Raw genomic sequence first — 26,431 nt, forward strand, 5'->3', positions numbered from 1 at the left:
CTAAACAAAATTCTGAGTTCAGCAAGGGGTCATTTGTGTAGATTCTTCAAGGATTCCTAAAGAAACTAAGTGTTGAAATGAAAAAGCTGAAAATTAGTAGGAATAAAAAGGTCACTTGTGACAACGTTTTCATTTGTAACTTCTCATCATGATGACAGATTTACAAAAGCAATAGATCATTACATCTGCTTGACCCTTCTGGTTGCAGGGATAAATAGTTTTTTTGTGTTTTCCAAAAACTTGACGTACCCAGAGCAAATAACTGAGCTGCACCTTCCAATGGTTACCGATTGTCTGCCAGGTACGGGGCAAGTCATATGATAAAATATAAACAGTGAAAAATAAGTATCAAGGAAACCTATGAATTTCAGAAATGGGCCCAATATATGGAGTTTAGAAGAAAGGGTTATTTGCATATCTCTGAATTTGTGGGTACCCATATAGCTTATGGATTAGAGGGCATTTCTGAAAACAACTTCTTTCTCTCCCACTGTGTGAGGCACTGTGGGCATAATTAAGAGGTTTAAGGGTTCGGCAGTGGGAGGGGCAGAGGACTGGGCTGCACACTGCCTCTGTATGCCACGTGACCTGTGAGAGCCAGATCTGGAAAAAGGCTATGGGGTATGTTGGGCTTGCACAAACTGGTGACGGGGCTGATGATAGGAGCTATGATAGGAGCTTGGGATGAGGTTGGCAAGGGGCATCAATGAGGTCCAACAAGCAGACTGTAGCAAGGCAATCTTTAAAGCCATTAGCGCAGTCAAACTTTTCACCAAACAGGCAGAATGCATTGAAGAGCATGTCCTAAGAGTGACCTGGACATCCACCGAAAAGCCAGTGGATCCTATCCAGGCATGACAGCAGAGACCGACCATGGAGCCAAGGGCCCTGGCCAAAGAATTTGTAGTATCCAGCCCACAGCGAATAGTAAATTTAGCTGCATTCTGGACATCTGTCATGGTTATCAACAAGATTCCTGAGGCCTCCCCTGGGGACCGTCAGCAGAACTTGGGCTAATGAGTCCCATAGGGCGCTGGAGTAGCAACCCAGCCAGCAAGTGGTATTGACAGAGCGCAATGCAAGCTGGTGGAAGAAAATACCTTCTTCCCAAAGGTGACAGTCAATTTAATTTCTTATCGGAGAGTCGTAGGGAATGCATATAAATTCACTTTGGCTGCAAACGCCGGCCCCACCAGGCTCTGAGGCAGGGTGCTGCATCAGAAAGTCTGGACCCCAGGGGTATGGAGATGATGATGGGCAATCTGTAAGCTGACCGGCGGCCCCAGCCAGCGCTTGGCCCAGATCCCCAAAAAGACATCCATCAAGGCCTCATTAAATGGCAAAAGCGGTAAAGAGCTGGTTTGGCCCAGCTGAAGGATGTCAGTGAGGACATAACTTTTGACTTGCTGGACTGGTGGATGCAAGTCCCAGACGTCCTCTGCCCTCCACATAACCCTAATGAAGGATGTGGTTTCCTCTGTTGCCGGTCCCAGGGTAGAGGCAAGGTCAGTGTCTGGTGAGTTATCCTTGAGTTCCTCATTCTAGTTGCAGTCCTGGGGGTGGGGGAGGGGGAGCATCCTTAAAACAGCCATTGTCTGTGACATCCCCAAACAGATCATGAATTATGGGTGGCCTGTCAAAGGGCAAAGGAATGGTATCTGAATCAGAGGGATGACCCATTATGTGTGGCACAAGTGACGTACAGTGGGGCTTCGACTGAGGTCACAGCGGTACCCTCACTGAGCTAGTCAGAACTAGAACCGGGCTGTCGTCCGACTACAGTGAAAAGCAAATCGTTGTTGATGGAACATTCTCCAGCGAAGATCTCGGGGTCAGAATGAGGTTCAGAACCAGAGTTGGTGTGGATCCGGAAAGGGATCCACAGGCCCCACTAGCTACGAGGGAGGTCCCCCAAAGAAGCAACTCATCGCATCCTAAAGCTCCTAGTTCACAGAAGCAGTGGCACTAGCCTGGGGACTTCAGGCTGTTGGGATTCGGATTTGGCGCCAGCTCTGAAGAAACGACTGCACAAGCGGGACCATGAGGAACAATAACGTCTCCATGACCACTTCAGCGTCATGGAGGGAAGCAATGAAGTTGAGCTGCGCCTCGGTTACTTAAACACATCTGAAGACTTGGACTTGAATGACGACCTGTCACAGGAATGGCTCAGGGAACAAGATCAGGATCTACCTGGAGTGGTGCAGGGCCTTGAGATGCCGGGTGACCAATAGTCTCGCCTCATGCTTCCGGGTGACCACGGAAGCACAGTCACTGAAAGTCTTGGGGTTGTAGCCGGACCGCAGGCACCAGAGACAGACCAAGTGGGGATCTGTCACAGACATCTGCTTGTGACAATCCTAACAAGCTTAAACCCTGTGGACTTATTAGGGGGCATTTCCTTTGCATGCTGATTGAAGAAACTTCTGAAGATAAAACTTCGATAAGCTTGGTCTACAGACCAAGATAGTTCTGTCTGTTGGGGCAGAAAGAAAGGAACTGACGTCAGACCGCATGGGTGATGTCTACATAGGACCCCATGTGTCAGATTCAGTGAGGACAAGGTCGACGCAAAGCAGTTGGTGCCATGTCCGGCTTGCAGAGGTACTGAAATGTTTCTAAATTCAATCTGATACCTGGGGAATACCCTAAGGCGCGGAATCTGCAGTTCGAAGTCAGAAATAATATTTAGTCAAAGCAATTTTGTAATAAAGCATCCCTTTAAAACATTTTTTTTTAAAACAAATTCCGGCAGGTTTTATTTGAAATGCTAAACAAACCCACCTTTCCATCCAATGCTGGTATTTTCCGCTGCGAAGAATTATCTCTGGAGTCATATGAATCACTAAGGATACTGGATTTTCAGACTTTTGATCTTGGTACCTGTAATATTGAAATATGCTTTTATTTGATTATGTGCTACAAAAGCTGCCAATTCTGCTGTAGGCACACAACCATATTCCTTAGGAAAAACATTTTGAAGAACCAATTGAATGACAGGGCAGGTTAAGATACTGGTAAAGAACATCGGAGGATGAGTTGGCAAATATGAACGGGAGTTAGGTGATATTATTCATGCTGTACACAACATTTTATATACATCATTAACCAAGGGAATGACAGATTCTAAACAAAGTGAGGAGAGGTTCCGGAAATAAAGCGGAGATGTTGGGGTGTGTTGCAACTTTTACTGAATGGTTGAGGGTAATTCATTATTAGCCTGCTCCTTTCCCATTTAAGAACCTTTGCATAGGGATCTGCCATCAAAGAACTGCTTGGAACCAAGGAAGACGTTCCCCTGACTTCTGCAAAAAGGTTCTTTCCTTACTTCCCTAAGTGTGGGAGCCACTTTCCTCAAAAGGACCGTAAGGTTACTTAGACCCGCTTTTGCTGGGAAACCTATTTGATAGAGTAGCCTACGTCAATGAAGTTGCAGGCTGAAAATATGTCAATGAAACTAGAAAGACCTTCATGAAGGGGGCTGAGTATTGTAGATCTAACTGCTTTAACCCTCTTGAATATTTGAATTGGTATCAATATCTATTTAGAGCCAGAGACTGATTCCAACTGCCTGTTTTTCAGCCAACAGTGGAATGTGCCCTTCGAAAGAGTAATTTCACTAGGCTGAAGCTGCCCATCAAAGCCCTTGGAGTGTTTTACTGCAGAACCACTTTGTCGAGCCAACACTCTTTTGGACTAGTGACTCAAAAAACTTCTGCCTTTGACGTCTCTTCAACATTTGACCAGCATCCTCTTCAACTCCTTCCTCACAGATACAGATTTCCACGAGCCAAAGACCCAATAAGTTTGAGCTAGAACTGCATAAGCCTGATTGATATATGAAGTCAAACATAATTGGACCAAACCTTGCAAATGTCATCTCTGCGTTTCACATATTGCTCTGCAATTTGAACTGAAAGACAATGCAAGTTAGAGGTCCGAACCCCTGTTTACCAGTAAGGCATAATAAAAAGAGCTGTGCTTGTTATTGGTGTTTCTCAATTGCCCATTCCACATTATTTGGATTATTATTGATATTTTTCCGTGCTATTATTGAATGCATTAAATACTACAATTAAGTCTATTTTTGGCTTCTTACATTATCTTCCTAACATATCATTTCTTAACTACACCATTGTTTGTCCTAATCTAACAAATTCACTGGTAACTTATTGAAGACTGTCTTACTACTGTAACATAGCTACTTAAGAATTAGTTTGTTGGTAGGCCAACTGACTCCATGTACATTTCATTAATGAACCCTTACCCCAAAAACAAGGTACAAAGCAAGACCGGTAAGATGTACTGTGCATTTTCAAAAATGAAGCCAGAACTTTTTGATAAACTGTTATTTTTACAATTGAAGGTACTCAATTAAAAGACAACATTACTTGGCCCTACTTCAGAACAGATGTCCTTTACGCACAGCAGTCAATAATGTGGACCAGCACTTGTCATGGGAAGAGAACTGCAAAGGTTTCGGATTTGTTTTTCAAACATGACACAATACTTATATATAGTTTCTTCTTAGTTAAGCCCCTTTACCCGCAGCGATTGAATAGGTTTCTCTGCATTTCCCTGGACATTATCCTGGTCCTTTTCATACTGTTGAGGACAACACTGAACACAGAGGTATATGTATGTTCCTAACATCCCACAAGAAAGTTGAATGAGTACTTTTGTATTCAGTGACCATTCCTCTTTTCGTAGTTTATGTGAAGCAGTGTGCACATATATTTAGATTGGCATCCACTAAAATCCCAAATCATTGACATGATTACTGCAATTTAGCCACTATGTAATAGTTTTCTTTGGGTTCATTAATTCACACTTTCTATTATGATGTTCACCAGCCCGGCATCCTATTGTCTCTCTCTCTCTCTCTCACCTTGCTGCTCTTCTAGTCTGTGTCTACTAGCATGTAATCCCTTTTCTTGTATTAACAAAATGAAATAATATATGGAGTCCCACTAGATCAATTTCAAGTACAGTAAATGCAAATGGAAGTGATCATTATCTCCAGTAATCAGACATGCAGAAAGCAGGTCCATTTGTTTTTCTAACTCTACACAGCTCACAACTATGCAGTCTGTACTGTTTGGTTTGAAATGGCACACACCTTGGAGTCCTTCCCTTTCAGTAAAAAAGATGACTGAGGAACGGAAAAGTTCTGCAGGCACACAACTTAGAAAGCAGTACAGTTTGAAAACAACAAACTCTCCATACGGCTGATAAAGTAAAAACAAAACAAAAAAAAACATGAATAATAACAGACTGATAAGTGAAATGACCACTGAAAAAGCCTTTTAGTCATGATCTTGTGATTGTAGAGGAGCAATACTACAGAGACTCAAGATTTTTAAGTAGGGACAAATTATGAATAATAGATAAAAGGTACCAATGCATTCCATAGACCAATGACAAACTAAACATAACCCTGGATTTACCTTTTGAAAGTGTCATTTTCACAAAGGGGATCCACAAAGTCTTCATTAGGACAATCAACTACAATAAATGCTGGGCCTGGATCCGTTGGTGTGCAAACCTCTTCTGGAAATATCTATAACAGAATGGGAGCTCTTGAAACAACAACTGTATACATATACGTCACAAACATCTTACAATGACATTCACTACAAGGCCAAGTGTTGGCGCCCACATGGTGCCTTGTGGAGGCTAATAAATGAGTTATGCTCAGCTGCTACCCAGGCATTCCTTGAGCACCAGCTTAATATGTGAAGACATGAACAAAAGTGGATAGCATACAGTATCTGAGAAACAAAGAAAACTGCTTCCATGTATTTACTGGCAAAAGCTTACATTGACCCCTGCATTACATTAGTAAGTCAAAATCATTCACTGGTTGTAGGTCATGGACAATCAGTTATTGCTGAAGCATAAAGGAATGTCTTGGCTTACCTCTTTCCCTTCATGAATTACACTTTTCCCATTTTTTAAAGCTGCAATAAATGGAGCAATTGCTGCGGTACCACTACAACAATCAACAACAAAAAACAGAGTCAACACAAATTATTTCATCCTTTGTGATCATATTAAAACACAACAGGAACATTCAAGTCATTTTACTTACACTGGCAACCCCAGCTCTTTTGCTTTAAGAACCAGAAAATTTCCCTTTTTTGGGTGAAGCTGTAAATACAAAAGACTGGGTCAATTTCATCATCTTTACAGCACATAAGAATAATCTGCCAATTTAAAAGTAGAATTACAAGCTACAGTACCTGCCCTTACCCATTAATATATTTCAAGCCGGTTTCAAAATTCACCTTACATAAGCCCAAACACCTATGTGCTGATTTTCAGAAGCTGGAGGCATGTTTTGTAGAAGAAATTTAAATGTGGAATATTGGCCAGCTTTCAAATTTTTCAGTATGTATTACTGAAAGCTGTATTGATGTATACTGCTATGTAGTTGTATATTGTTGTGAAACACTAAGGGACTGTAGGAAAATCACCCTTGTTGCAGTCCCCCCCCCCCCCCCCACACACACTTTTTGCCAGATATTGATGCTGACTTGACAGTGTGCTGGGACCCTGCTAACCAGGCCCCAGCACCAGTGTTCTTTCACTAAAAATGTACCATTGTTTCCTCAATTGGCACACCCCTGGCACACAGATAAGTCCATTGTAAAAGGTAACAGTGGTACCAAGGGCCCTGTGACCAGGGAAGGTCCCCAAGGGCTGCAGCATGTGTTGTGCCACCCTAAGTGACCCCTCACCTAACACATGCACACTGCCATTGCAGATTGTGTGTGTTGGTGGGGAGAAAAAGGCAAAGTCGATATGGCATCCCCAGGGCACTCCAGCCAGTGGAGATGCCCGACCCCGTCGAGCCCCCACTATTGGTTGCAAGTTCGACCTCACAAGAAAGGACTACTGAGCTGGGAACCACTCAGAGAAGAGGAGACACCAACTGACTCGGCCTCAGCTCTACCGGCCTGGCTCCTGCTTCGAAAAGCTGCAAGAAAAGAAACAACGCGTTCTGAAGGACCAGCGACCCCCTGAAAAGCCTCCAGGGGACTGCTTGCATCACCGAGGACCAAGACACTCCTTGTGGACAGCGGACCTATACAAAAAAAGAAAAAAAAAAAAACTTTAAAGGGACTCTCACCTCACTACAGAAGCGTGAGTCCAACTACTCTGCACCAGAGTCCCCCGGCCCGTGTCCAAGGAAACCAACTATCCAGAGAGGACCACCAGGCAACTCTGACGACGTGTCCACCCTGGGCTGACCTCTCTGCACCCCTACGGAGCCTGTAGAGGGAATCCTGAGGGCCCCCCCGGACCACCAGTGCCTGGGATGAAGATATCCATCGCCTGGAGAAGCACTGCAACCGCAGCTCCCAAGCCCGAGAGAAAACAACCACCGGTGCAGCAACAGCCAGCAGACAGCCCTCACCCTTGCCCAGTCAGTCGCTTGCCCGAGAGGCCCCCCTGTGCGGCCTGCAGCGCCTAAGTGACCCCCGGGTCCCTCCATAGAGTTCTATTGAGAACCCGACGCCCTGTTTGCACACTGCACCCTGCCACCCCCGTGCCACTGAGGGTGTGGTTTTTGTGCCTACTTGGGGCCCCTCCAAACCCCCTTGGTCTGTCCTCCGACAACGCGGGTACTTACTTGCAAGCAGACTGGAACCAGAGTACCCCCTGTCTCCATAGGGGCCCACGTTATTTAGGCTCCTGTTTGACCTCTGCATCTGACTGGCCCTGTGTTGCTGGGTGTTTGGGGTTACCTTGAACCCCGCCAACAGTGGGCTACCTATGCCCTGGAGACTGAACCTGTAAATGTGGTACTCAGAAACTGTACTTTACTTATCTCCCCAAGGAACTGTTGAGAATTGCAGTGTTCACTTTTAAAATAGCTTTTTGCAGTTTTAAAGAAAACTGTGTACAATACTGATTCTATTCAAAGTCCTAAGTATTACTTTGCAAAGTACCTTTCATTTAATGTACTTACATGCTAAATGAATCTTGTGGTTCTGGAAATAAATTAAGAAAATAATATTTTTCTATAAAAAAAAAAACTATTGGCCTGGAATTAAGTCATTGAGTGTGTGTTTTCACTTACTGCTTGTGTATGTACAACAAATGCTTAACACTACCCACTGACTAACTGCTCGACCATACAGGGAGTGCAGAAATATTAGGCAAATGAGTATTTTGACCACATCATCCTCTTTATGCATGTTGTCTTACTCCAAGCTGTATAGGCTCGAAAGCCTACTACCAGTTAAGCATATTAGGTGATGTGCATCTCTGTAATGAGAAGGGGTGTGGTCTAATGACATCAACACCCTATATCAGGTGTGCATAATTATTAGGCAACTTCCTTTCCTTTGGCAAAATGGGTCAAAAGAAGGACTTGACAGGCTCAGAAAAGTCAAAAATAGTGAGATATCTTGCAGAGGGATGCAGCACTCTTAAAATTGCAAAGCTTCTGAAGCGTGATCATCGAACAATCAAGCGTTTCATTCAAAATAGTCAACAGGGTCGCAAGAAGCGTGTGGAAAAACCAAGGCGCAAAATAACTGCCCATGAACTGAGAAAAGTCAAGCGTGCAGCTGCCACGATGCCACTTGCCACCAGTTTGGCCATATTTCAGAGCTGCAACATCACTGGAGTGCCCAAAAGCACAAGGTGTGCAATACTCAGAGACATGGCCAAGGTAAGAAAGGCTGAAAGACGACCACCACTGAACAAGACACACAAGCTGAAACGTCAAGACTGGGCCAAGAAATATCTCAAGACTGACTTTTCTAAGGTTTTATGGACTGATGAAATGAGAGTGAGTCTTGATGGGCCAGATGGATGGGCCCGTGGCTGGATTGGTAAAGGGCAGAGAGCTCCAGTCCGACTCAGACGCCAGCAAGGTGGAGGTGGAGTACTGGTTTGGGCTGGTATCATCAAAGATGAGCTTGTGGGGCCTTTTCGGGTTGAGGATGGAGTCAAGCTCAACTCCCAGTCCTACTGCCAGTTCCTGGAAGACACCTTCTTCAAGCAGTGGTACAGGAAGAAGCCTGCATCCTTCAAGAAAAACATGATTTTCATGCAGGGCAATGCTCCATCACACGCGTCCAAGTACTCCACAGCGTGGCTGGCAAGAAAGGGTATAAAAGAAGGAAATCTAATGACATGGCCTCCTTGTTCACCTGATCTGAACCCCATTGAGAACCTGTGGTCCATCATCAAATGTGAGATTTACAAGGAGGGAAAACAGTACACCTCTCTGAACAGTGTCTGGGAGGCTGTGGTTGCTGCTGCACGCAATGTTGATGGTGAACAGATCAAAACACTGACAGAATCCATGGATGGCAGGCTTTTGAGTGTCCTTGCAAAGAAAGGTGGCTATATTGGTCACTGATTTGTTTTTGTTTTGTTTTTGAATGTCAGAAATGTATATTTGTGAATGTTGAGATGTTATATTGGTTTCACTGGTAATAATAAATAATTGAAATGGGTATATATTTGTTTTTTGTTAAGTTGCCTAATAATTATGCACAGTAATAGTCACCTGCACACACAGATATCCACCTAACATAGCTAAAACTAAAAACAAACTAAAAACTACTTCCAAAAATATTCAGCTTTGATATTAATGCGTTTTTTGGGTTCATTGAGAACATGGTTGTTGTTCAATAATAAAATTAATCCTCAAAAATACAACTTGCCTAATAATTCTGCACTCCCTGTACTACCATAAATAGAGCATGAGTATTATCTGTTATTGCCTCTGTCAAGTCTCTTGGGGAACCCCTGGACTCTGTGCGCACTAGATCTCATTTTGATATAGTATATACAGAGCCAGCTTCCTATAGGGGCTTATTATGACTTTGGCGGACTGAAAAGCCTGTCTGCCAAAATCCTGACGGGTAGGTTACCGCCATGCGACAGTCTCCCAGCCAGGCCCATTACGAGTTTCCAGCTGGGCGGCCTACAGCAATGTCTCTGGCTCATAAAGGAGCCGGTGGCAATGCTATAGTGCATAGGGTGCAGCAGCAACCATCACAATGTTCACCATCTGCAAAGCAGGCGGTGAACATTGCGACGGGCCCCCTGCACTCAGTCTCCGCCAGCGTTTTCATGGCGGGGTTACTGCCATGAAACCGCTGGCGTAAAAGGGGGCTGTAATCCCCAGGGCGGCGCTGCTTGCAGCGCTGCCTTGGTGGATTATGACCACCAGACCATCGTGTAGACGAAACTGGCGGTCTCACCGTCACTGCGACCCTGGCGGTCATTGGACCACCAGAGTCGTAATGAGGCCCTAAATCTCAAAGGTCAAACAGTAATAATGGTGGGAATGGGGTCCATTATGTTTGTGAGACAAGCCATTCTATGTTGAAAGGCTTGTAGCAAAGTGACACCGGCTTTCAATAGAATTAAACCCAAGTTATCTGTTATGCTTAATTTGACTAGTAATAATTAATTTCAATTCATTATTCTGTTTCTTCTAAAAAACAACGAAGACATGAAAACATGCTATAGTAACAACTGTGCATTTTGAAGTGGCATTCATTTACAATTATTTACTGCTACATAAACACTGAAGCCAAAATGACTGTAAATTAACATATAATGAACTATTTTACCTTGCAAATGAATGCTACAACCAGAGAATCGCTTTCTCCTCCTATTCTTTCAAATGTCTCTAAAATCAAATAAATAAAGTTAGATGGAATTAATAGCTTCCAATGCAGGCTGTTCTAAAATGTAACACAAAATGCATTTGTCCAATGTAACAGAAAAACGACAGGGAAGTCAGTCAAAGCAGTTAATATGTGAGCCTGTATACTTAATTGTAGTAGTTAATAAGAAGTAGAGGGATAAGGTAAGCTCTCTTTGAAAGACCAGAGTAAGCACCAACTAGCCACAGAGGAGACCTTAAGTATACAATAATGTCTACCTGGTGGTTTTAGCTGCCTTTTGAGTTGCTGCCTATAGGGGGTATGGCAGGACCTGCCAGAACATGAATGGATCTCAGAGCCTCAAATTCTCAGAACATGTTGAGAATCTTATCCTACATTAAAAACAACCATACTTTGCTGTCTGCCATATAGCACTTCCAGCCAGGAAGTCCCTTTGCTACTAAAGAACCCCCTAATTGAGGACCTGCCGGGGGTCAACGGAAAGTCAAGTGGGGAGTATACATCAGGGCATTGAATACTTGTCACATTTCATTGACTTGGCAACTGCTCATATCATCTGAAAGCTACACCACAGCTTAAATCAGGCAAGTTAACTGTCTTCAGGTTCAGAATACTTTATTTGTTACATTGTCAGATCGTTTGGCAACTGAAAGTAATAGACACAGGCTGGGTTTTAAGCCTACAAAGATCTAGAGGCCCAGTTCCTTAAGTAAGAAACAAATCCTCCAAGAAAAAAACAGTAAAGCCGAACGTAATTGGGTCACTGTACTGCACCTTTTCACGGATGCATGTTATCTTGCTGGTGAATGTAGAGGGGAATATTTACTGGGCATTAAAATCAACTGTTGAAGACTCACAATATGTAGTGTGATGAGGATATTGGGCAGTCATCACATCAGAGCACTCAATCATGTTCTTCGTGCATTTCAGGACCTTGAAACCGTACAGCCAAACATGCATAGTCTGCACCCTGCATCCTTCCTCCTCCACAATTTACTCCACTGTACTGGTGCTCTGAATTAATCAACCCCCTAGAAAGCTAAAATCCAGGAATGTGACTGAACACCCCTAAATGTGCAACTAGAGCACCTAACATACCTACAGAGTGAGGAACTTCATTCTAGACCAGCTTTATACGGAATCCTAAAGAGCACTCTTTAAACCTTTACATCTCTGTCCACCCGGTATCTAGGGAAATTAAAAAGTCTGTCGCTATAACGGGCGCAGGCCATGCTACAATTGCAGAGGACTGGCTCACGTCATTAGCTTCCCATGTGTTGACCTCCCATCGAGGATGACATGGCTAGGTCCCCAATGAGTAGCCTAACTCCACAGCTAGGTAAGACTCATGGAGCTCCTTTTGCAGTTTCTAGTGGTCTCCTGGGCTGGCATTCTTCACACCCGGGCACGCCTATCTGACTTCTCGGTCGCTTGGTAATATCCTTGGGTTGCCCTATTTTACTGTTTTTGCCTCTTTTACTGTCATAATCTCCTAAACATATCCCACAGCACCTGGTCTCTGTGCATCACCAAGAGTATTATCCGAGATTAAGATAGATCCCATGGAATGTTACCACTGCACAGACGGAGGTATTTCTACTTAACGCTTGTTAAGGTGAAGTTACATTTCTGCGAACTTTTCAGCAATTGCAGTTTTCCAAAGCTTAACACCACTACATTAACTCAAACTGAAAAAAACTAAGATACAGCTGAAATTCTACAAGACATTTAATAGGTTGACTATTAAAGAGCATACCAATGATGGAGAACTAAGCGAGTGCCTTGAATAAACAGAAAGTTAAAGTTTGCTTTGTTCCCTCAAATGACTGCAAGGACATTCAATGGTCTTTACGACTTCACATTATAACCATCTTTCCAATGGTTACTCATTAATGGCTGATAAACTGCTTACAGCTTTACGCTGTAAAAAGAACAAAGGATGCAGAGCTCCCAAGATGCACGTTACAATTCTAAACCTGAGATCAAGTACTGATGATCCAGACATACATGCTACACGCCTGTGGCATTTCTGGGTGTGACTTTGCATAACTGCCATTTTTATTGTTTTTACAACAGATTGCTTTTTCTTACAAAATCAGAAATGTTTATATTACTTGTGGTTTCATGAGATTCAGTCTTCTCTTCTGCATGGGCTTTATTTTCCTCTAAAAACCACTTCTCTGCTTTGGGTGACTTTGTCTTCGGGCTTACTCTGCCAGGTGATCTTGAAGGGCTTTTTCGGACTTCATTGTTTTCCCTAGCTGTTTCCAGACAAATAGAGACACATCAGCCTTAGCTCCTAAACATTGCACTTGATATTCTTCTGGGTTTATGCACGCTAAATGAAGATGCAAAATTTACAAAAAGAATTACGGAATGATCAATCACAGTGAAATTATGCACAAGGAGTCAAACAGTACAGGAGTTCTCGTTACCTGCCTTTTGTAACACTGGTAGGTATGCTCCTTGGGCAGCATTTCATGATGAAGGTAAAGGAACCATGTAGCAGCATTGGAAAAAAAAAAAAAAAAAAAAAAAAAAAAAAACAGTGGGAGCAGATTGCTTTCTTTTTCATCTATCTATCCCAGTGGCATTACCTGCAACTTAGTTCTTGAGAGTATAAGACCTTGTTTAGTTCTTACGTGAGGAGGTTTAACGGTGGTGGTTGTATTTCATATGTCCCTGTTACTATTTATAATATAACAGAAGGATTCTTCTTAATAAACCTGGATTAAGAAAGAACAAAGGGGGTCAATTCCGACCTTGGCGGGCGGCGGTAGGCGGAAACCGCCATGCGGCCGCCAATGCGGCCACACTCACGCGGCCCCCATTCGGACATTCCCGCTGGGCCGGCGGGAATGAGGCCGCAACACAGGAGCCGGCTCCGAATGGAGCCGGCGGTGTTGCGGCCGTGCGACGGGTGCAGTTGCACCCGTCGCGCTTTTCACTGTCTGCTAGGCAGACATTGAAAAGCTGGCCGGGGCCCTGTTAGGGGGCCCCTGCACTGCCCATGCCAGTGGCATGGGCAGTGCAGGGGCCCCCAGGGGCCCCAAGACACCCCTTACCGTCAGCCTCTTCCTGGCGGTGAAAACCGTCAGAAACAGGCTGGCGGTAAGGGGGTCATAATCCCCAGGGCAGCGCTGCAAGCTTTACCGCCGCGGTCGGAATGGGGAAAAAACCACCGCCAGCCTGTTGGCGGTGCTTGCGGTCAGAATGGCCCTGGCGGTCTCGAACCGCCAGGGTCGGGATGACCCCCAAAGTGTCATTGTGGTTACTACAGAGTATGGCGACGATCGGGATCTTCATGAACTAGGATTTATTTGAAGAAGAGCCGTTTATCTTAATGCTACTTATTTTGGGCGAGTGAAAAAAACTTCATTGGTACAAGTTCATTGTGTTTTGTGTTCTTGTACTTGTACTGGTGTGGCTTACCTGCATTAACTGTCTTTCAGTGCGTGAGAGCTGACCGTTTTGGAGATGCGCTTGGGTGAATGCATGTTTCTGCACGTTCTTGGACTCGCGACCCTGCAGTTCAGTGTAGTGTTGCACACGCTGCTCAACGTACGACGTCTATTTCTTTACGTTGATCAAACATGCCCTACTTGTTGTAGAAAATTACATTGAACGACGCACAGCGCCCATTTTTGCTGTATTTAAGTTTCATTAAACTATTGAAAAAGTGTATTGATATACCATACAGCTATTTCCTTCCTGTTTTTTTTTCTTCAAGAAAATCGGAACAAAGATACCAGCATATTACAGGAAAACAGATACATGGAGTACAGTAAGTGACTTTAGGAAATCCAAATATATAAAGTGTAAGGAAATGCCTCCTTAGCATGGTTACCCCCCGACATTTTGCCTTTGCTGATGCTAAGTTTTGATTTGAAAGTGTGCTGAGGCCTGCTAACCAGGCCCCAGCACCAGTGTTCTTTCCCTAACCTGTACTTTTGTTTACACAATTCGCACACCCTGGCATCCTGGTAAGTCCCTTGTAACTGGTACCCCTGGTACTAAGGGCCCTGATGCCAGGGAAGGTCTCTAAGGGCTGCAGCATGTCTTATGCCACCCTAGGGACCCCTCACTCAGCACAGACACACTGCTTGCCAGCTTGTGTGTGCTGGTGGGGACAAAACGAGTAAGTCGACATGGCACTCCCCTCAGGGTGCCATGCCAACCTCACACTGCCTATGCAGTATAGATAAATCACCCCTCTAGCAGGCCTTACAGCCCTAAGGCAGGGTGCACTATACCATAGGTGAGGGCACCAGTGCATGAGCACTGTGCCCCTACAGTGTCTAAGCAAAACCTTAAAGTACACAAGAAAGTACGGGGTTCTCTAAAGAGGGCGTCGCGGGTACCAGCGTAGCCCTAGGTTGTACGTGTTCCTATTTGGAAAGGTAATGTCAGTGAAATGTCAGTAAGTAACTGCAGAGTGCGTGCGCGGGGAGAGAAACCGGGGGCAGTTCCTTTTACGGACTAGGTGGTCTCACACACTATATAGTGTCATGCTTCATCATTTGACCACCTAGACCCACCCAGGTAGGACAGTGCCACCTGGGCGGACTCAACCTCACTGTTAAAGGAACAGGAGGGAGTGCGTAAATAAACTTGTTTCTGGAAAGATCGGGATCCAGCTAATCTAGTGAAAAATTAAAAACACCTAAGCAGACACCTGTAAGGAGTGACAAATTTAATGGTGGTGTCCGATTGGTGTAGTTAAAACAGGGGTTGGGACACCTCTGTGAGGATAAGGACTCACAGGGTCACCTAACTAATAGCCAACATGTTTCTGCACTCAGAAGTGAGCCAATAGAGGTCTAGGGGCATTCGTCAGGGCCTAGGATCCCTATATCTCACGTTGGAGGAAATTTACTTTATGTAAAAGGTCAAAGAGTGTGAAGTAAAAGGTCTACCTTACCCAAGGAGTTACCTTGAGGCGGCTCTTTCATAGAGGCTACTGGCCTCTGGTATCCAGGAGGGGGAGTGTCCCCTTATAGTCAAACATACATCAAAGGGGGCGCTCGCCATGCGCCTATACCGTCCTCTCCTTGGACCGCTTAGACATTGTAAGTGCAGGGTAGCCATAAGAGTACATGGTCTGGGAGTCTGTCAAACACGAACTCCACAGCACCATAATGGCTACACTGAAAACTGGGAAGTTTGGTATCAAACTTCTCAGCACAATAAATGCACACTGAAGCCAGTGTACATTTTATTGTAACATACACCCCAGAGGGCACCTTAGAGGTGCCCCCTGAAACCTTAACCCACTACCCGTGTAGGCTGACTGGTTTTAGCAGCCTGCCACACTTGAGACATGTTGCTGGCCACATGGGGAGAGTGCCTTTGTCACTCTGTGGCTAGTAACAAAGCCTGCACTGGGTGGAGATGCTTATCACCTCCCCCTTGCAGGAGCTGTAACACCTGGCGGAGAGCCTCAAAGGCTCACCCCCTTTGTTACAGCACCACAGGGCATTCCAGCTAGTGGAGTTGCCCGCCCCCTCCGGCCACGGCCCCACTTTTGGCGGCAAGGCCGGAGGAGATAGTGAGAAAAACAAGGAGGAGTCACTGACCAGTCAGGACAGCCCCTAAGGCAACCTGAGCTGAAGTGACTGACTTTTAGGAATCCTCCATCTTGCAGATGGAGGATCCCCCCAATAGGGATAGGAATGTGACCCCCTCCCCTTGGGAGGAGGCACAAAGAGGGTGTAGCCACCCTCAGGGCTAGTAGCCATTGGCTACTGCCCTCCCTGACCTAAACACACCCCTAAATTCTGTATTTAGGGGCTCCCCAGAACCTAGGAACTCAGATTCCTGCAACCTAAGAAGAAGAGGACTGCTAAGCTGAAAAACCCTGCAGAGAAGACAGAGACACCAACTGCTTTGGCCCCAGCTCTACCGGCCTGTCTCCCTCCCTTCTAAAGACACTGCTCCAGCAACGCTTTCCCCAGGACCAGCGACCTCTGAACCCTCAGAAGACTGCCCTGCTCTAGAAGGACCAAGAAACTCCCGAGAACAGCGTCCCTGTTCACCCAAGACTGCAACTTTGTTTCCAAAGGAGCAACTTTAAAAGAACTGCGTTTCCCGCCAGAAGCGTGAGACTTGCTACTCTGCACCAGACGCCCCCGGCTCGACTTGTGGAGAACAAACACTTCATGGAGGACTCCCCGGCGACTACGAGACCGTGAGTAGCCAGAGTTGCCCCCCCCTGAGCCCCCACAGTGACGCCTGCAGAGGGAATCCCGAGGCTCCCCCTGACCGCGACTGCCCGACTCCCAGATCCCGACGCCTGGAAAAGACTTTGCACCCTCAGCCCCCAGGACCTGAAAGATCGGAACTCCAGTACAGGAGTGACCCCCAGGAGGTCCTCTCCCTTGCCCAGGTGGTGGCTACCCCGAGGAGCACCCCCCTTGCCTGCATCACTGAAGAGACCCCTTGGTCTCCCATTGATTTACACTGGAAACCCGATGTGTGTTTGCACACTGCACCCGGCCGCCCCCGTGCTGCTGAGGGTGTACTTTCTGTGCTAACTTGTGTGTCCCCCGGTGCCCTACAAAACCCCCCTGGTCTGCCCTCCGAAGACGCAGGTACTTACCTGCTGGCAGACTAGAACCGGGGCACCCCCTTCTCCATTGAAGCCTATGTGTTTTGGGCACCACTTTGAACTCTGCACCTGACCGGCCCTGAGCTGCTGGTGAGGTAACTTTGGGGTTGCTCTGAACCCCCAACGGTGGGCTACTTTGGACCCAAACTTGAACCCCGTAGGTGGTTTACTTACCTGCAAAAACTAACTAACTCTTACTCCCTCTAGGAACTGTGAAAATTGCACTGTGTCTAGTTTTAAAATAGCTATATGTGATTTATTTGAAAACTGTGTATGCTATTTTGATTATTCAAAGTTCCTAAAGTACCTACCTGCAATACCTTTTGTTTAAAGTATTACATATAAAATTTGAACCTGTGGTTCTTAAAATAAACTAAGAAAATATATTTTTCTATACAAAAACCTATTGGCCTGGAATTGTCTCTGAGTGTGTGTTCCTCATTTATTGCCTGTGTGTGTACAAGAAATGCTTAACACTACTCCTCTGATAAGCCTACTGCTCGACCACACTACCACAAAATAGAGCATTAGTATTATCTCTTTTTGCCACTATCTTACCTCTAAGGGGAACCCTTGGACTCTGTGCACACTATTCCTTACTTTGAAATCCCGCATCTGGCGGGAAACGCAGTTGTCTTGAAGGTGCTTCTTTGGAAGCAAAGTTGCAGTCTTTGGTGAACAGGTCCGCTGTTCTCAGGAGTTTCTTGGTCCTTCTAGAGCAGGGAAGTCCTCTGAGGATTCAGAGGTCACTGGTCCTGGGGAAAGCGTCGCTGGAGCAGTTTCTTCAGAAGGGGGAGGGGGGGGGGGGGAGACAGGCCGGTAGAGCTGGGGCCAAAGCAGTTGGTGTCTCCGTCTTGTCTGCAGGGTTTTTCAGCTTAGCAGTCCTCTTCTTCTTAGGTTGCAGGAATCTGAGTTCCTAGGTTGTGGGGAGCCCCTAAATACAGAATTTAGGGGTGCGTTTAGGTCTGGGAGGGCAGTAGCCAATGGCTACTAGCCCTGAGGGTGGCTACACCCACTTTGTGCCTCCTCCCAAGGGGATGGGGTCACATTCCTATCCCTATTGGGGGGATCCTCCATCTGCAAGATGGAGGATTCCTAAAAGTCAGAGTCACTTCAGCTCAGGTTGCCTTAGGGGCTGTCCTGACTGGTCAGTGACTCCTCCTTGTTTTTCTCATTATCTCCTCCGGCCTTGCCGCCAAAAGTGGGGCCGTGGCCGGAGGGGGCGGGCAACTCCACTAGCTGGAATGCCCTGTGGTGCTGTAACAAAGGGGGTGAGCCTTTGAGGCTCACCGCCAGGTGTTACAGCTCCTGCAAGGTGGAGGCGATAAGCATCTCCACCCAGTGCAGGCTTTGTTACTAGCCACAGAGTGACAAAGTCACTCTCCCCATGTGGCCAGCAACATGTCTCGGGTGTGGCAGGCTGCTAAAACCAGTCAGCCTGCACGGGTAGTTGGTTAAGGTTTCAGGGGGCACGTAAGGTGCCCTCTGGGGTATATGTTACAATAAAATGTACACTGGCATCAGTGTGCATTTATTGTGCTGAGAAGTTTGATACCAAACTTCCCAGTTTTCAGTGTGGCCATTATGGTGCTGTGGAGTTTGTGTTTGACAGACTCCCAGACCATATACTCTTATGGCTACCCTGCACTTACAATGTCTAAGGTTTTGCTTAGACACTGTAGGGGCACAGTGCTCATGCACTGGTGCCCTCACCTATGGTATAGTGCACCCTGCCTTAGGACTGTAAGGCCTGCTAGAGGGTTGACTTATCTATACTGCATAGGCAGTGTGAGGTTGGCATGGCACCCTGAGGGGAGTGCCATGTCGACTTACTCGTTTTGTCCTCACCAGCACACACAAGCTGACAAGCAGTGTGTCTGGGCTGAGTGAGGGGTCCCCAGGGTGGCATAAGATATGCTGCAGCCCTTAGAGACCTTCCCTGGCATCAGGGCCCTTGGTACCAGTTACAAGGGACGTACCTGGATGCCAGGGAGTGCCAATTGTGAAAACAAAAGTACAGGTTAGGGAAAGAACACTGGTGCTGGGGCCTGGTTAGCAGGCCTCAGCACACTTTCAAATCAAAAAATAGCATCAGCAAAGGCAAAAAGTCAGGGGGTAACCATGCCAAGGAGGCATTTCCTTACACAAGAGATGGGCCTAGGTCCCATCAATGGTGGCAGCAACTTAAATAGGGTCAGAGATTCTCCTGACATGTTGAAAATCCCTAAAGGGATTGTGACTAAATATGAAGATGGTGATGACATCACCAAATGGTTCACAGCTTTTAAGAGGGCTTGTGCAACCAGAAAAGTAAACAGATCTCACTGGGGTGCTCTCCTTTGGGAAATGTTCACTGGAAAGTGTAGGGATAGACTCCTCACACTCTCTGGAAAAGATGCAGAATCTTATGACCTCATGAAGGGAACCCTGATTGAGCGCTTTGGATTCTCCACTGAGGAGTATAGAATTAGATTCAGGGGGGCTAAAAAAACCTGGAGCCAGACCTGGGTTGATTTTGTGGACTACTCAGTGAAAACACTGGATGGTTGGATTGAAGTCAGTGGTGTAAATGATTATGATGGGCTGTACAATTTATTTGTGAAAGAACACCTGTTAAGTAATTGTTCAAATGATAAACTGCATCAGCATCTGGTAGACCTAGGACCAATTTCTCCCCAAGAATTGGGAAAGAAGGCGGACCATTGGGTCAAGACTAGGGTGACCAAGGCTTCCACAGGGGGCGACCAAAATAAAGGGGTCACAAAGCCTCCCCAGGGGAAGAGTGTTGAGACATCCAAAAACAAAAATAGTAAAGAGTCTTCTACAGGCCCCCAAAAACCTGCACAGGAGGGTGGGCCCAGAGCCTCTTCACAAAACAATTTTGGGTACAAGGGTAAAAACTTTGATCCCAAAAAGGCCTGGTGTCGTAGCTGTAATCACCCTGGACACCAAACTGGAGACAAGGCCTGTCCCAAGAAAAGTACCTCTTCCAACTCCACTCCAGCTAACACTGGAATGGCTAGTCTCCAAGTGGGATCAACAGTGTGCCCAGAGCAAATCAGGTGCCACACTGAAGCTACATTAGTCTCTGAGGGTGGGGTGGATTTAACCACACTGGCTGCCTGGCCTCCTAACATGCAAAAATACAGGCAGCAGCTCTTAATTAATGGGACAAGTGTAGAAGGCCTGAGGGATACAGGTGCCAGTGTCACCATGGTGACAGAGAAACTGGTTTCCCCTGGTCAATACCTGGCTGGACAACCTTATCCAGTCACCAACGCTGACAATCAGACTAAAGTACATCCCATGGCTATGGTAACTTTAGAGTGGGGAGGGGACAATGGCCTGAAACAGGTGGTGGTCTCCTCAAATATCCCAGTAGACTGTTTGCTTGGAAATGACCTGGAGTCCTCAGCATGGGCTGAGGTAGAACTGAAAACCCATGCAGCCATGCTGGGTATCCCTGAACTGGTGTGTGTCAAGACAAGGGCATAGTGCAAGGCTCAGGGTGAAAAAGTAGAGCTGGAGTCTGGAAAAAGGGCCCAGCCTACAAAGAGAAAGGGAAAGACAACTGGGAAACCAGCTGCAACACAACAACAAAAAGAGAATGTAGGAAGTTGGCTCTGTATGCACTATTTCAAAGTAAGGAATAGTATGCACAGAGTCCAAGGGTTCCCCTTAGAGGTAAGATAGTGGCAAAAAGAGATAATACTAATGCTCTATTTTTGTGGTAGTGTGGTCGAGCAGTAGGCTTATCAAAGGAGTAATGTTAAGCCTTTGTTGTACATACACACAGGCAATAAATGAGGAACACACACTCAGAAACAATTCCAGGCCAATAGGTTTTTGTTATGGAAAAATATATTTTCTTAGTTTATTTTAAGAACCACAGGTTCAAATTCTACATGTAATATCTCATTTGAAAGGTATTGCAGGTAAGTACTTTAGGAACTTTGAATAATCACAATAGCATATATACTTGTTACATAAAACACATTTAGCTGTTTTAAAAGTGGACACAGTGCAATTTTCACAGTCCCTGAGGGAGGTAAAGTAATGTTAGTTCTTGCAGGTAAGTAAACCACCTACGGGGTTCAAATTGGGGTCCAAGGTAGCCCACCGTTGGGGGTTCAGAGCAACCCCAAAGTTACCACACCAGCAGCTCAGGGCCGGTCAGGTGCAGAGTTCAAAGTGGTGCCCAAAACGCATAGGCTTCAATGGAGAGAAGGGGGTGCCCCGGTTCCAGTCTGCCAGCAGGTAAGTACCCGCGTCTTCGGAGGGCAGACCAGGGGGGTTTTGTAGGGCACCGGGGGACACACAAGCTCACACAAAAAGTACACCCTCAGGGCACTGGGGCGGCCGGTGCAGTGTGCAAACATGCGTCGGGTTTCCAATGGGAGACTAAGGGGTCTCTTCAGCGGTGCAGGCAGGCAAGGGGGGGGGGGGGCTCCTCGGGGTAGCCACCACCTGGGCAAGGGAGAGGGCCTCCTGGGGGTCACTCCTGCACTGGAGTTCCGATCCTTCAGGTGCTGGGGGCTGCGGGTGCAGGGTCTTTTCCAGCCGTCGGGATTTTAGAGTCAGGCAGTCGCGGTCAGGGGGGCCTGGGGATTCCCTCTGCAGGCGTCGCTGTGGGGCTCAGGGGGGACAACTTTGGTTACTCACAGTCTCGGAGTCGCCGGAGGGTCCTCCCTGAGGTGTTGGTTCTCCACCAGTCGAGTCGGGGTCGCCGGGTGCAGTGTTGCAAGTCTCACGCTTCTTGCGGGGATTGCAGGGGTCTTTAAATCTGCTCCGCTGGATACAAAGTTGCAGTCTTTGTTGAACAGAGCCGCTGTTCTCGGGAGTTTCTTGGTCTCTTGGAAGCAGGGCAGTCCTCTGAGGATTCAGAGGTCGCTGGTCCCAGGGAAAGCGTCGCTGGAGCAGTTTTCTTTTGAAGGCAGGAGACAGGCCGGTAGGACTGGGGCCAAAGCAGTTGGTGTCTTCTTTCTTCTTCTGCAGGGGTCTTTCAGCTCAGCAGTCCTCTTCTTCGGTAAGTTGCAGGAATCTAAATTCTTAGGTTCAGGGGAGCCCTTAAATACTAAATTTAAGGGCGTGTTTAGGTCTGGGGGGTTAGTAGCCAATGGCTACTAGCCCTGAGGGTGGGTACACCCTCTTTGTGCCTCCTCCCAAGGGGAGGGGGTCACATTCCTATCCCTATTGTGGGAATCCTCCATCTGCAAGATGGAGGATTTCTAAAAGTTAGAGTTACTTCCGCTCAGGACACCTTAGGGGCTGTCCTGACTGGCCAGTGACTCCTTGTTTTTCTCATTATTTCCTCCGGCCTTGCCGCCAAAAGTGGGGCCGTGGCCAGAGGGGGCGGGCAACTCCACTAGCTGGAGTGCCCTGTGGTGCTGGAACAAAGGGGGTGAGCCTTTGAGGCTCACCTCCAGGTGTTACAGCTCCTGCCTGGGGGAGGTGATAGCATCTCCACCCAGTGCAGGCTTTGTTACTGGCCACAGAGTGACAAAGGCACTCTCCCCATGTGGCCAGCAACTTGTCTCGAGTGTGGCAGGCTGCTAAAACCAGTCAGCCTACACGGGTAGTTGGTTAAGGTTTCAGGGGGCACCTCTAAGGTGCCCTCTGGGGTGTATTTCACAATAAAATGTACACTGGCATCAGTGTGCATTTATTGTGCTGAGAAGTTTGCTACCAAACTTCCCAGTTTTCAGTGTAGCCATTATGGTGCTGTGGAGTTCGTGTTTGACAGACTCCCAGACCATATACTCTTATGGCTACCCTGCACTTACAATATCTAAGGTTTTGTTTAGACACTGTAGGGGCACAGTGCTCATGCACTGGTGCCCTCACCTATGGTATAGTGCGCCCTGCCTTAGGGCTGTAAGGCCTGCTAGAGGGTTGACTTATCTATACTGCATAGGCAGTGTGAGGTTGGCATGGCACCCTGAGGGGAGTGCCATGTCGACTTACTCGTTTTGTCCTCACCAGCACACACAAGCTGACAAGCAGTGTGTCTGTGCTGAGTGAGGGGTCCCCAGGGTGGCATAAGCTATGCTGCAGCCCTTAGAGACCTTCCCTGGCATCAGGGCCCTTGGTACCAGTTACAAGGGACTTACCTGGATGCCAGGGTGTGCCAATTGTGTAAAACAAAAGTACAGGTTAGGGAAAGAACACTGGTGCTGGGGCCTGGTTTGCAGGCCTCAGCACACTTTCAAATCAAAACATAGCATCAGCAAAGGCAAAAATTCAGGGGGTAACCATGCCAAGGAGGCATTTACTTACACAACCCCCGCCCCCCCAAACGAAAGAGGATGAGACTAACCTTTCCCAAGAGAGTCTTCATTTTCTAAGTGGAAGAACCTGGAAAGGCCATCTGCATTGGCATGGGCAGTCCCAGGTCTGTGTTCCACTATAAAGTCCATTCCCTGTAGGGAGATGGACCACCTCAACAGTTTTGGATTTTCACCTTTCATTTGCATCAGCCATCTGAGAGGTCTGTGGTCAGTTTGAACTACAAAGTGAGTACCAAAGAGATATGGTCTCAGCTTCTTCAGGGACCAAACCACAGCAAAGGCCTCCCTCTCAATGGCACTCCAACGCTGCTCCCTGGGGAGTAACCTCCTGCTAATGAAAGCAACAGGCTGGTCAAGGCCATCATCATTTGTTTGGGACAAAACAGCCCCTATCCCATGTTCAGAGGCATCAGTCTGCACAATGAACTGCTTACATGTCAGAGGCGCCTGAACCACTGGGCAATAGGGGGAGCAGTGGATTTATTCCAGTGTAGTGCTAGGAGTTATTTGGCAGCACCTAGCATGTAACTGATAAGTCATCGCCTCGAAGTCCAGGGGATGGACGCCCAGAACTACTGCATTATTTGAAGTGGGAAAGGAGAAGCCTACTGTGTCTTTAATATGGCCTAGAACATCTTTCTAGTGTGTTGTGATGTGAGAGTAAGGCCACCATATGTAGTGAAAGGCTCCAGGAGCAAGACTGTATCTCCAACAATTTATCGGAGGTATTTGAATATACGGTGTGGAGACGAGTTGGTGTGAAGTACCATTGGGTCATCAGTCTGTATGCAGTCTTGCGCTGTGGTATGCTTTTATAGCTAGGGGAATCTCGCCAGTGCGCCTCCCATTGCTTCTGGGAAATGCCCTCCATAGTGTTGCTCTGCCATTGTGTTAGTAATGTTGCGTCTTGCTGGTGAGGAGTGCTGGAGTACCCGATAGGTGCGAGATATCAGGCTTCTAGTGCCATCAAATGCCCTGACTAGTATCTCAAAAGGGGTGCATTGCTGTGTCGCCACCCAAACGTTAGAGGGGTGAAGTGCCCAGTGATGCAGCCGACAGTATTGCAGCCTAAATGTTTCAGGTGCAGAATTCGGTCTTACAGTGTTCAAATGTCTTGATAGTCATGCCCTCGAGTAAGTTGTGCTAGGTGAGGAAATCGCCTGCCTCCCAGCTGGGGAAAAAAAATGGGCCTCATGAGCCCGGGTTAAGCCTGTATTACAAGCTAAAGGAGTGTTAGGAGAGGGGAAGTTAGAGAGGCCCCTTTTAAACCCAAGTCTATCCCAGACCTCAAAGACTGTTTTTGTAGGGGCCGCTATAGAAGCGCTGCGTGGTCTAGCATGTTTGGACAGCCAAGCAAGGGCCCAAAGGGGTGAAAAGCCACTGCCTGATCCACATGAAACCAATGCTTTTCACTCTCCCTTGCCACCCACTCAGAGATCTAGTGAAGATGAGCTGCACATTAATATTCAATGAGGTTAGGGCAGGCAAGTCCCCCCGATCTCTGGGTAGCATTAGCACAGTGTTGGATAGCCTGGTTCGTTTGCATGCCCAAATGAAGTTTTATATGTCCCGTGAAAATGACTATGTCCTGGCATGGGATGGGGGTGGATAGCACCTGGAAGAGGTAGAGGTTCTTCGGTAAGATTCTCATTTTGACAGCGTTGAGCCATCCCAACCATGTCACATGTAGTTGCTTCCAATGATGGAAGTCTTCCAGGAGGGATTTATAATAACTCGACCGGTTGGTCTGGGTTTATGTCGTCAAGGAAGGGGATCAGGTTAAGACCCAGATAACGTATGGTTTTGGGGGCCCTGTGAAAAGGCGAGCTTGTAGTGTCGGGAGGTCTTGCTGGGGTATTGTGAGATTCAAGGCATTGGACTTAGTCATATTTATCTTCAAGCCTTTCAGCTTTTCAGGAGTCATAAGGATCTGCATCACAGCAGGGAGAGGTGGTAAGTTGTGTAAGAGGTCATCTGCGAAAAGGCAAAGTTTGTGGGAACGGCAACCAAGAAATGCCCTTTATGGATCTTGGCTGTCAGATGGTAAAGGCCAACGGTTCCACTGCCATAGCAAACAGCAGAAGCAAAAGCAGGCATCCCAGCAGAGTGCCTCTCACTAGATGAATCGGTTTTGTATTTTGCCAGCTAACTCTGATGGTAGTTTTGGGGACAGCATAAGAGGCCATAATTCTAGTAACCATGGCTGGATCCAGTCTAATTGTCTTAAGAACAGTCTTTAAGAATGCCCTGTCACAGGGCTTCTCCATGTCAAGCGAGAGAAGGCAAGCTGGTATATTATGGCGGTTAGACGTCTACTCAAAGTGAGCAATTCAGCAAATATTGTCTGTTCCTTGATGATTGCATTTTAAGCCCATCTGGTCAGGGTTGATTAAACCAGGAAGGCAATCTCTGCAGCTGCCATCACTGGGGAGACACCCGCATCAAATGTGTGCGCATTGAAGAGTGTGAGCATACGGTCCTGAAGGAGAAGGAGAAACGTCCTGTAGAAAATGACCGGAAGCCCATCTGGGCCTGGCGTCTTTCCAAAGGGGAGGGGGGGTGCCTTCAGAGCTCTGCAGATTTCAGCGAGGATCATAGGGCCTTTCAAGAGTTCCAAGTGTTGCGGGTCGAGCGGTTCCCAGTTGCAGGTCTCGAGACAGGAGTCAATGAGTACTAGGGGAGAGTTTTCCCCGGAGTAGAGAGATCGTTAGAAGCTGCAGAATGGCTGCTGCTTCGCTTGTTTGGAAGTGGCCCATTCTGTGTCGCTAAGCCTAATTTTAGCTAGGTGGGCTGGAGCCTGCCGTTGCCGCAATTTGCAAGCGAGGATCACACTGACCTTATTCCCCCCTTCATAGAACCATTGTTTCAGTGCTAGA

The 26,431-nt window shown here is 46.9% G+C and overlaps 1 protein-coding gene across 1 annotated transcript in view; it reads right to left on the reverse strand.

Annotated features, from left to right (window-relative positions):
* The window catches only part of ELAC2 (elaC ribonuclease Z 2), a 227,118-nt gene that overhangs the window by 141,328 nt on the left and 59,359 nt on the right, over nucleotides 1-26,431 (reverse strand). Inside the window, exons 7-12 of the mRNA XM_069200369.1 lie at nucleotides 12,776-12,922; nucleotides 10,605-10,663; nucleotides 6,092-6,150; nucleotides 5,920-5,992; nucleotides 5,448-5,560; nucleotides 2,785-2,883 (exon numbers count right to left, since the gene is read on the reverse strand). Of these exons, the coding sequence (XP_069056470.1) occupies nucleotides 2,785-2,883; nucleotides 5,448-5,560; nucleotides 5,920-5,992; nucleotides 6,092-6,150; nucleotides 10,605-10,663; nucleotides 12,776-12,922 (550 nt within the window). The remainder of the gene's footprint in view (nucleotides 1-2,784; nucleotides 2,884-5,447; nucleotides 5,561-5,919; nucleotides 5,993-6,091; nucleotides 6,151-10,604; nucleotides 10,664-12,775; nucleotides 12,923-26,431) is intronic.

The sequence above is a fragment of the Pleurodeles waltl genome, chromosome 7 (assembly GCF_031143425.1).
Source record: "Pleurodeles waltl isolate 20211129_DDA chromosome 7, aPleWal1.hap1.20221129, whole genome shotgun sequence".
Lineage (NCBI taxonomy): Eukaryota > Metazoa > Chordata > Amphibia > Caudata > Salamandridae > Pleurodeles > Pleurodeles waltl.